Genomic DNA, 11,681 nt, shown 5'->3' on the forward strand with positions numbered 1-11,681 from the left:
AAATGAATTTTATTATGAACTTTGTTATTTTCATATTAATCAATAATTAATAATGAAATCCTAAAAAGTGCCACAAGAATACGTGCTGTAATATAGAAAAATATTGATCATTCATTGTAATGTGTCTAATTTAACATATTAAAAAAACCATCACATCAATAAAAATTTGATGTATAACCTTTAATTACTAATTTAACAGGAGAAAATTACACACTATATTTTTTGTTGTAGAGATGTAACATATACATCCTCTTTCCATAATCCGCTATAAATCGCGTTATATTTGTGAGAAACAAATACATCGCATTTCAATTTAAGATCGTATTGACGCCGTCGGCTTGACCCAAGAATTATTACTTCCACTCCAAAATTACGTTAACCACTCTTTATCGTTTGCGTCGTTTTCACTTTAGTCGTCAAGAATCAAGATTTCTTCGCTGAGTTTAGGAGAGCATTTTGCTATGAATACGCATTCTTGCCTATAGCACAAATGAGCGAATCCTCGCGTTTCCCAGGTACAAATGGTCGAAGCTCATCCTTTAACTACCAGAGACTCGACTCCGCCGCCGATTCCCCGCGATCGTACGTCGGAGATTTCAATTTCGGGGAAGATACAGATCGTCGATTTGCGTTCTCCAGGCAGCCTTCATTTCATCAGAACGTTTCCGTGGACCCTCGCACTCCTAAGCCCTTGCTTTCTAGGAATGTTTCTGGGATAGATATACCGCAGAATGATTATTTTCTAGATTCGAGGTTTCTGGAGGAATCATATCCCGACGAAATCAATGAAAAAAAATCTATCTTTTCGTTTGTCTCTGAGATTGTAAGTGGATTGAGGTCGGGGAACAGGCAAATGAGGCGGTTATTCGTGTTGATTTTTCTCAACGTTGCTTATTCTACTGCTGAATTGTTCGTTGGGCTATTCTCGGGGAGAATCGGTACGAAATTTGAAATTTTTATTTGGAGGCTGATATCAATGTTTTTGGGCACAATCATATTGAAATTTGTGAGAGTAAACATTCGAACGGTAGTTGTATACCTTCTTTTTCACGAACAATAAGGTTTTAGTTTTTTACGAGGTGCAAAGCTTTTTACTTGACAAGTATCCAGTTAGTCTTGTGGCAGATGATGAACGCATAATCTTTCTCGTGTCCTGTTGTATTTGCAACAATTGAATGGAAAGACAAGAATAGAAATGTTGTTACATGAACTCAACATGCTTTACTCTTTTCTTTTTCTTTTGCTTTTTCTTCGGGTGAGATATCTGCAATATTACGTCGAATTACATTGTGTCATGGGCTAACAAGATAAAATTCAATCACTGCTTTGCAATTTATATTTGTTGGTTCAGTCACATATTAAATTTCGATGTTATTAGCTGGATTTTTTTCTTGGTAGATGTATCTCAGTTTTGTTGCTATTTAAATTCATTTTGTAAGTCATATGGAATAAAATATGTGATGGTTTCTTATTTTCTGTTGCATACTGTATTCTAATTTCTGGTTTTTGAGCATTTCAGGTTTGGTTTCTGACGCATTTCATTTGACATTTGGCTGCGGTCTCTTATCGTTTTCACTATTTGCCATGACTGCTTCTCAAAAAAGGCCTGATCGTGCATATACATATGGGTAAGCTTCCTGATGGTTGTTTCATGATCTTACATGGGTGATTTCTTTTATCCATGTTGGATGCGCCCCCTTCTACCTGTCACCAAATATTCTGTTTTATTTAATATCGTCATCATGGTCATTATTTTTATTTGTAAATTTAGCATTATATTTTGATCTGCGAATGCAATTAAGTAATTACGTGCACCAAATTACTTTATAATGAGCGGGCTGTCACCAGAATTTGAACTGAGAGAATTAGATATTTTTGGACAGGTATAAAAGATTGGCGGTTTTAGCTGCTTTTACCAATGCTGTAAGTATTTTACATTTAGCTTGTGTTGATTGTTGAATCCCTTAATTTGTTTGTAGCGTGAATTTGTTTTTACTGTTGCATCTGTGACTGACAGATTACGTATACTGCTTGTGTAGACAGCTGTTTCTTTTGTTTATGTCATTCTCCTTAGCTGTGGAAGCACTTCATGCATTCATACAAGATGAATCCGAGCACAAGTATGTTAGTGTTTGATGGTATTCTTTAAATTTATATAAAAACCGGATTCCTTGATTTCTTTCCATCTCATTCTCATGCAGTTTGTAATTGCTTAGAATAAGAAACATTTACTGCTATCAGTGCAGCTTTTTGAGTGCCTACTTTTTGTGGGATCAAGTGATTAATAACTCATGAAGTGCATGTCAGGCTTAGGGCTTGATGAGGCATGACCTTGTGCCATGTGCCTTGGCTGTAAATATGAGCCTTAGTGTGTAGTAAAGGATCAAAGGGAACTTCGAGCAAGCTTTAAATGAAGAGGTCATGTATTAATGGAGAAAAATTCGAACTTATAAAGATTTTCTTTGTTGTTTCTCAATTATTTATAAAATACGCAGTCAATGCTGTGTAACATAAATTTCTTCACACATTAGATTTTAAAGTATTTGTCTTAGTGCACCTTAGTTCTATGAACTAGCGCCTTCGCACTTCACATATTGGACTAGACATAGGGAAGATTTGTGGCTTAGTGTATCGAGGTTTATTCATCCTTATTTACAGTTTGATGCCAATAAATTTTCTTTTCTTTAGTCTTGTCGAATGGCATTTTTTTTTCCTATTTAAGACGATCTTTATTAAACTATGTAGAAAATGGGATTTTTTGAAAGGAGTCAATAATCAATTTAAGGACAACAGGATTCTTTCAAAGAATTAGAGAAAAAGGACAGAAACAGTGAAGAAAAAGAATGGCACAGGGATGGGGAGAGTACTCTACAATTTAGTGTTAATTATACCGGAATTTGAGTGAATGTTGCAACATTTATCTCAGTTTCGTGCATTCTTATTTATATTTCTATATGTAACTTATCTATAAATAGTAGTCTCTGTTTTTTATCTGTTTTTAGGCATTACCTGATCGTATCAGCTGTCACAAATTTGCTGGTGAATCTTATTGGTGTCTGGTTCTTCAGAAATTATGCTCGAATCAATCTTGGTAAATCTCGTCACATTTGGCTTTCTTTCTAGTTTTTTTTCCCCATTTTTTAACTCGTAGATCATGTACAATTTTAATCTTTTTGCTTAGCAAGGTGATGATTCCCTCCTTGCATTTGGTTGACTGTTATGATAAATTCCATTTCTTATCGATTCATTGATTGGAGGATAAAGGGTTCCTTCGGGGTACACTAGGTGTGATGAATTTGAAATCAATAGATTTCGTTTATAAATTCATGTTTACAGTAAATCAATAGATCAAATCTTAAGTCAACGTCTTATTTATTTATTCATTAGTAATACAAAGTAGAATGAATTTAAAATGACAGTATTATTTGGTGAACTTGAAATCTATTCTAATTAACATGAAATACTGTATAAACATTTAGAGATAAATTTGAAGTTTATGGTCTTATTTTTTAAACGACAAAATACATTTGAAATTAATCAATCCAAACGCAACCTCAGAATATTCTATTAATGTCATTTATGTTGCAACTTTAATAACATTTATTCCGTTTATGATTGGTTTTATCCCTTTAACTAATTTCAACTTTTGGCCAGTTACATTTACCCAGTCCATATGCTTTGTTCTCTTACACCCTCCTCCTTGGGGATTTGTTGTCGTAGTTCAAAATTGTTTATTTTTTTAGACTAAAATTTATTCTTGCAGTGTACAGAAAAGCTGAAGATATGAATCACCACTCAGTTTTTCTTCATGTTCTTGCTGACTCTATCCGAAGGTATGAGATAGACCGTTCATGATTTTCAGCATCTTTTGTGGGGTATAGTCTCCTGTTGGAAAGTTCTATCCCTGGATCTAAAGTTGCACATTGATTTTTGTCTCTCAGTGCAGGTTTAATTTTAGCATCCTGGTTGCTTGGTCTGGGGTAATTGTCCAATCTACTTCAGTTTTGGTGTATTTATGACTTGTATTTTAAGCCCACCATGCTGCTGCAGAGTCTTATTCACTCTATTTGCTGCAGGGTAAAAAATGCTGAAGTTTTGTGCTTGGGACTGGTTTCCGTCTTAGTATTTATGCTTGTCATGCCTCTCTTTAAAACCACTGGTGGAGTTTTGATACAGATGGCACCTCCTAGTATTCCTTCTTCTGCCTTGATGAAATGCTGGAGACAAGTACATTCCATTTTTATAATTTTTAACTTTCTTTTACGTGAATTGTTGAAATTATTTGAAAAAAGGGATCAAATTAAAATATTCCTTGCATATTATTCTAGCTAGTGACTTCATGCTAAAACTTTGTGCTATTTGTTACCAGGTTTCTTCGCGTGAGGATATTGTAGAGGTCTCTCAGGCTCGCTTCTGGGAATTGGTGCCGGGCCATGTTGTAGGATCCATTTCACTGCAGGTATTTTTCATTATTCATCAGTACTTTAATACTCATGTGGATACAACACAACAAGTTGCATCATGATTGTGCAATTTAATTTGTGAGCAGATGAAGAGTGGAACAGACGATCGATCAACACTCCAGTACGTCCATGGCCTGTATCACGACCTTGGCATACAGGATTTGACTGTACAAGTCGATAGTGTTTGAGTGAGTTTCTTCACATCTTATGATTTTTCTAGCCCCTGCTGGGTAGCAGTAACTTTATGTTTGAGAAAACTAGTCGGTTGTGTTGGTTTTCAAGAATTCAGATATACTCATTTTTCATACAAGGAACTTGGCTGCTAGATTTTTTGTATCCAAAAGTTTTGCGATATCGTTCTGAAGCAGTTAGTTGCATGTGGATGAATAGTAGAACTCACACTTCAACTATAGACTGACTTGGAATCATGCGTGATTATGTCTGATATAAGTGAATTCTGCTTTAAATAATATAGGACACTACACAAAAGGGATCAATCAATAAAGATAATGAAATTAACATTTCAAAAATTCTGTGAAGCAGTAGTTCTCTCAATAAACGAAGATTGGACTCTAGTGCTGCTTGACAACAGGCACCTTGGTTTCAAATAAATAAATACTTTGAGTAATCTTTTGTAGCCAAACAAAAAGCTTTTATTTTTTAAATTCAAACAAATTTCATAATAATTATCTGTTTGTAACTCACTAAAGTAGTTAGATAATTATAATATTATCAAGCAAAATCAATGTTATGTGTTCAACTTAGGGAAATCATAGAACAAAAACTTTTTAAATTCGTTATATTTATAACAAAAGATTACAAAGTCAACTAATTTTTGGTTTTCCTTGTTTTAAATTTAAAATCCAAAAACATTAACCTCTTAAATAGATTGCACATGTGTCAACAAAAATTTATTGAATGAGATGAAGAATTTGGTATGGCCATTTTGTATTTGTATTAACAGAAAGGTGTCATGCTCTCTCAGTTAATAAATTACTAGAAAAATTCAATATTACATATAAATTGTAGTTTAAGCCGAATGTGGAAAATGAATTCAAATAAATTGTTGACATATGTGTTCCCCATGCATGCTAAAGTTGGTGTTTTGATTGCTGATTGAAATAAAAGATATGATAAATGTACCATAGCAAAACCATTTCGAAAATGCATAGATTTGATCTATACTGATGTTCCAAAATAATAATAATAATAATAAATGCATAAAAATAAATAGATCAAATTATCCAACTAAACCAATTCGAAACAAACTTTTATTGAAGTCATATCGTAAATTAATAAATAAAATATATGCAAGTTGGAAAATATAAATTTCCAAAACCAATTCCATCTTAAATCTAAACCTAATAAAACTTTACTCGTCGGCATCCAAAAAAAACTTTTTCACACACACACACAGACACTCCACGCCGCCCCACCCACCGGACCCAGTGATCCCCTCTAGCACGCGCCACCCTCTCCACCAGCTCTGGCACGCGCCACCACCAAGAATTCTGTTTTGCCCTTTTGACATAACTCACACATATCCACTCCTTGTCATGTGTGTGGTGCAACAAATAAAGGGCAAGAGAGAGAAACGCACAAAACAGCACATATGGAAAGAGAGAGGGAGAAGCATCCTAAAGCTACAATTTTTTCTTGCGGAACATGTATTTTTTATGATCTCTTTCTCTCCCAAAGACTCTGTCTTTGCACTCTCATGACGCTTCTTGATTTCCCCCTTTCTTCAACAACATTTCTGCCTAGCTATACTTGAATTCACGGTTTAATCACTCAAACAATGAGGATCAGGAAGCGTTTTCCACCGCCATCTACTCCTTCAGATCTCCATCTCAGGCAGTCAGCGGCGGCGCAACCGAAACCAGAGGCTGCTCAGACCAATGATCCTCTTGGACAGCCGTCTGATAAAGTTATGGTGATCGGTGACAGTAATACCAGTTGGGCTCAACCTGAAGACGATAATAATGGGATGAAGACGAAGCTAAAGGTAAAGACTTTTTAGAAAACATCTAATTTAGATATCGAGACTTGTTCAACGTACAAAGACTGATATTGTAATTTCTTGGGGTTAAGTTACAAGTTTGCACCAAGAATGCTTACACTCGGGCGCAGATAATGAAGCAAATATATGAAGATTTGTTAAAATATTTGTGGTCACTGTCACTCACCGCCTCTCTTTTTCTGTAGGAATCTGGGGACGACGAGAAAAGGAGAGAGAAACAGAAGAAGAAGTGTGCTGGTGATGATATCAGGTGATAAGAGTGTGAAGAAAATTACTAGAATTCTTCTTGTAATTCTCTTCTTTCATGAATTCTTATAGACGGTTAAACATACAAAAAGAAGGGGAAAAAAGCAATTCTTTCATTAATTTTAACTTTAAGTTCGAGCAAGTAGCCCAGTGAAAAAAAGCTTACTGCAAGTGGAGAGACTGTATTACATCTCAAGTAGATACTATCAATATATATGGAACTCGACTTATTTCATTTTCTCTTCTCTGTATAATGGGAACAAATAGTGCCCCCATGTGGTGCATGTTAGCATGGGGATACATGCTGGTCCCTAGAATCATTTTCTTTACGCATTATTTTCCATGCTACTATGTATATGTTTTGCACTGATTATTTATTTAATTTGTCAACCAAATCATCCTTATCCAACGCTCATAACTTTCAGGGAAAATAACATTCCATATGAGGAAGAATGTACCAATAATAACTTTATGCAGCCGTCTTCTTCTTCTTCTGCTGCTGCTGCTAAAGGTATATATACTCCTATATATCAAATTAATTAATAGCAAAAACATAACCATATTATTCATTGTTTTCATGTTATTTTGTACGTTATCTGCTATATTTTTTTTATTTAGCCACGGGGTATTGGCGTGAAGGAGGTACTAAGGCGCTTGTCCCGTTGAAGAAGAGGAGAGGGAGTTTTGAAAGAAGTCCAAAGGAGGAAACACAGATGCTCGCAAGAATGAAGTTCAAAACTAACAAGAAGTGTGACTTAAGTACTCAAACTGGTCATGATGATGCTCAAAATATTAACAACAGTTCAAGTGGTACTGGCAGAAAGAAAAGTAAAAGAGGGAACGTGATCATGGAGGGCTCAGGTTGCAGCCGTGTTAATGGTCGAGGATGGCGGTGCTGCCAACCGACACTCGTCGGATACGCACTGTGTGAACATCATTTAGGAAAAGGGAGGGTTGGAAGCATGAGTAGAGTGCACCAGCGCCATCATGAGGTGGATTGTCGTGGTGATGCATTGCCCATTAGCAGTGGAGACCTGGGGCTGCAGCATCCGTTGGTGGTTACGAAGAAAAGGACTAAGGTTGGCTTGGTGAAAGCTAGATCAATAAGCAGCTTGTTAAGCCAAATTTAATTGAGGGCGGGTGGGATTCTGATGTTGATTAGTTATGTGTTGGAATCTATGATCATGTTTGTGATTCATAAATTTCTTCGTGCCTGAACGATCTTTACTTTAGTTTAATGCAAAATAGCAAAAATCCTCTATAGAATGTTCCAAGATAAAAAATATTCAAGAATTTGCATATACATATATATATATATATATTATTTATTTATTCAAGAATGTCCATTTGTTGGAACAAACGTGGCCACGAACCTATATTCCTAACTATATGTGGCATATCTCGAAACCACCCAATTAAGCATCTCTACTTTAGGATGTCAAATCATCGAAGGCTACATTATCTCAGCTTGTCGAATGTAGTTTTAGCAAATCATAGAATATAGTTTTATAATAATCAAAATACAATATATTCTCATCTGTTTGACTGGACTTCGGATCGTAGGTCCATCGAAAGTGGCCCACTAAATTTGGCCCAAAAGGCTAATCTCTCTTAATGGGCTATGTTCTCTGGGCCCCACCACACGTCCCGCCTGGTACGTAACTTCCTGAGTTGAACCCAATTCAGACAGCATTTTTTTTATCAATCCTTCCCCACCCTCAAATCCCTATTCTCTCAGTGTTCAGTGCTCAGATCAGATGGAGAAAAAATCAATGGGATTTTCATGTCATTGCATGTAATCCAGCTCAATTCGCAACCTAATTTGGTCGATTTTGTTCTTGTTTGCTCATAAATACAATCTTTGTTTTCCGGAGGTCTCTCTCCCTCTCCCTGCAGTTCGTTGTTCTGTTATTACATGTTGTTTAACGCTTTATGTAATTGGAGTGTAAAGTTTGAGTCTTGGTATCTTTTGCGGCTTTCGTCTCCGAAGAGATGAAAACCCTTGGTTAGGTTTTCAGCGTGGAGCAGACGTGTCTTGGGTTTGGATTTTGAAATTCCGATGTTTTTCTTGTAATCTTTGTGATTATTTCTTTCACCCTTTGCCCCTTTTCAGTGATAAAGTTATGGGGTTTTTATTTGTTTGACTCTCCTGAAAAGCTGGGGGTCTTAGTTGACTGGAACTGATTCTTGGTTTTAATTCTCTAGTGCTGTGGCTTTTAATGTTGGATTCGTATTCTTTTCAGGCTAAAACAAACAGGGTTCTAATTTTTCAGTGATGGTATTTGTGTTCCCTGAATTAAATTAGGTTGTAAACCTTGTTTTGTTCGAGAAAGTTGTGAATTTTTTTTTTCCTCGGATTTAAACCAGAAGTCCTGTTTTGAAGGTTGGGCTTTGGCTATTATTTGGGTTTTCTCGATAATTTAGATGACGGATGAGAATCCAAGTTCAAGAAATCTTGATCTCAATTTGGGACCTCTCGATGATTCAAGTTATGACAGTGCACCTGGATCAGGATCTTATCCATATGTTTCTATGAACCTGGAAGATTGGTTAGATGCTCCTGTTCATAGGGTAAGTGATGTATATAGGCAAAGGAGTCAACGGTGGCGGTCCTTGTGGAGGCAGGTTCCTATCCCGCCTGAAACTAGGAATCTTGCCCTCGAATTAAGTGGGGGCATTGACCAGCAGACTGGTGAGGGCAGTGTCGCAGCAGAGGAAAGGACTATTGGGTCAGCCAAAGTGTCTGAAAATGGCATTGGTTGTTTGGAAGATGGAGGTCTGGGTAAGAAGGAAGGTTGTGCGAAAAATGATGGTGATGATGGAAGCTTTTTTGATTGCAATATATGTTTGGATTTGGCGAAGGACCCTGTTGTTACTTGCTGCGGCCACTTATTTTGCTGGCCTTGTCTATACCGATGGCTACATCATCATTCAGATGCGAAGGAATGTCCCGTTTGCAAGGGAGAGGTGACGGTTAAAAATTTGACTCCAATATATGGCCGGGGAAATATCGTACGTGAAACTAGTGTGGATTCTAGCCTTAAGGTCCCTCTCCGGCCCCAAGCGCGGCGGGTTGAGAGCTGGAGGCAAGCCATTCAGAGGACAGCATTCACTATCCCAATGGAGGAAATGATTAGACGACTTGGAAGTACATTTGATCTTAGCCGGGAACTTTCCCAAGTGCAGCCACGAAATAGTGATGGTCCTCACGACTCACCCGAGAGAAGTAACTCGTTACTCAACCGAATTCTAACTTCAAGAGGAATGCGTAGGGAACGAACTCCTGTCCCTGTACTGCCATCTGAGGACATAATTGACTTGAGGGAAAGCAGTCCAACTGATTATGAGGTGAGGGATAGTCACCGGCTTTCATCATTTTTACTTCGTAGATCAAGTTCACATCCAGCTACTGCATTATTGAATCTTACATCGGTAATAAACTCTGCTGAGAGTCTGGCTGCTGAGAGGTTGGTAGAATCTTATTTTCACGACCATCCTGTTGACATAAATCAAGAACTACCTCCACCTGCTGATGATAGGGATTCGTTATCGAGCATTGCTGCTGTTATACACTCCGAGAGTCAGACGGTTGATAATGCCATTGAAATCGACTCCACAGTATCCCTCTCTACTTTGTCTTCAAGAAGAAGAAACAATGGTTCAAGAATTTCTGACGTGGATACCGGAGATTCCCGTGCACCTAGGAGGAGGAGATTAAATTGAGACAGGATCATTTATTCTCTCAGAGTGAGGAATACCCTGAAACTCAGATGTTTAAACGGACAAGCACCCTATAGGTACCCCTATCACTTGTTGTACTAGATCATTTGTTGTTGTAAATTTGAGTTTTATCAAGGATAGAAATATCTAAAACCCTCCGAGTTTTGATTGATATAGCTTTAAGCTAAACCTTTGTTTAATCTATGTAACACATATGAACTGGAATGGGGACAACTGAAATAACCATTACAAATTTATATGGTGTTTGTGCCCAAGCAAATTTAGTCTGAATTCTTACCCGATTTCTTAGTTTACTGTCCGATGACTATTTCTTTGGTAACGGGTCTCCACCATTAAGATGACTTTACCGTTAGTTGTGATAGGTTTTAGTACAAAGTGGAAGATTAAGCTGTCGTTTGGTAGTGTTTTTTGTGATCTTGACTGATTTTGAGATGGATATTTTTATTTCTTAGATTAGATTAGAGAAGGAAAATTTGATGCTTGGGAATTTGCCAAAGACTTTTGAGGCTTATATTGGTGTGTGTGACTGGATCAGTGAATTATTGGGGTAATTAATATTTTCGTAATAAATAAAAATTTAAAATGTGATATAATATGATATGATAAAGGGTGAAAAGTTGAATTATTAAAATGATAAATGATGCAAGATGGTGCAAGGGAGGAGTTTCAGTGTAACGAAAATAAACTTTTCATGAAAAAAATTTAAAGAACAATTTAATTTTTGTTCATGTTGGACGTTTTAAAACATAACAAACACAACTAACTTGCTTAAGAAGACATAATAAAGAATAGGTCTCTTGTGAGACGTTCTCACGAATCTTTATCTGTGAGACGTGTTAATCCTATCGATATTCACAATAAAAAGTAATACTTTTAGCATAAAAAGTTATATTTTTTCATGGATGACCCAAATAAGATATCCGTCTTACAAAATACGTTCTTTGAGACCGTCTCACATAAGTTTTTGCCCATAATAAATTGCTTAGGAATATTTCATTGCTTCCCTTGGTCAATATACCAAAAATTTTATACAAGACTTGAAAGAAAATTTCGGAATTTGGATTCCTTTAAAATTTGTGCATAACTAGCTAGGTTTATGAATTTGAGAATTATGAGTTTTAATTAATTTGAACTTTCAAGCATTACTATCTGCCATCGAAAAGAAAAAAAAAAAAGCATTACTATCTGCCTTTTAGTATAGATTAATTTGA

General features: G+C 36.3%; 3 protein-coding genes across 4 annotated transcripts; all 3 read left to right on the top strand.

The window, feature by feature from the left end:
* The first annotated feature begins 347 nt into the window (after positions 1 to 347).
* LOC142552094 (metal tolerance protein C2) lies at positions 348 to 4,815 on the top strand. The gene is made up of 10 exons (XM_075661718.1): positions 348 to 938; positions 1,520 to 1,628; positions 1,884 to 1,923; positions 2,044 to 2,120; positions 3,003 to 3,091; positions 3,764 to 3,833; positions 3,942 to 3,980; positions 4,077 to 4,227; positions 4,370 to 4,459; positions 4,550 to 4,815. Exons 1-10 carry the CDS (start codon positions 491 to 493, stop codon positions 4,649 to 4,651), a joined length of 1,215 nt encoding a protein of 404 aa, XP_075517833.1. The 5' UTR covers positions 348 to 490; the 3' UTR covers positions 4,652 to 4,815.
* A 1,036-nt stretch (positions 4,816 to 5,851) lies between these two features.
* Positions 5,852 to 7,998, top strand: LOC142551020 (uncharacterized). 2 transcript variants are annotated; one of them, XM_075660069.1, is made up of 4 exons: positions 5,852 to 6,468; positions 6,669 to 6,733; positions 7,155 to 7,240; positions 7,372 to 7,998. In XM_075660069.1, exons 1-4 carry the CDS (start codon positions 6,262 to 6,264, stop codon positions 7,857 to 7,859), a joined length of 846 nt encoding a protein of 281 aa, XP_075516184.1. In that variant the 5' UTR covers positions 5,852 to 6,261; the 3' UTR covers positions 7,860 to 7,998. The 2 variants fall into 2 exon arrangements, with proteins under 2 accessions (XP_075516184.1, XP_075516183.1); XM_075660068.1 differs by having other exon boundaries at positions 5,853 to 6,468; positions 7,348 to 7,997.
* A 411-nt stretch (positions 7,999 to 8,409) lies between these two features.
* On the top strand, positions 8,410 to 10,740 carry LOC142552095 (uncharacterized). The gene is made up of 2 exons (XM_075661719.1): positions 8,410 to 8,603; positions 8,973 to 10,740. Exon 2 carries the CDS (start codon positions 9,154 to 9,156, stop codon positions 10,450 to 10,452), a length of 1,299 nt encoding a protein of 432 aa, XP_075517834.1. The 5' UTR covers positions 8,410 to 8,603; positions 8,973 to 9,153; the 3' UTR covers positions 10,453 to 10,740.
* The last annotated feature ends 941 nt before the right edge of the window (positions 10,741 to 11,681 follow it).

This window comes from Primulina tabacum, chromosome 7 (genome assembly GCF_025594145.1).
Source record: "Primulina tabacum isolate GXHZ01 chromosome 7, ASM2559414v2, whole genome shotgun sequence".
NCBI lineage: Eukaryota > Viridiplantae > Streptophyta > Magnoliopsida > Lamiales > Gesneriaceae > Primulina > Primulina tabacum.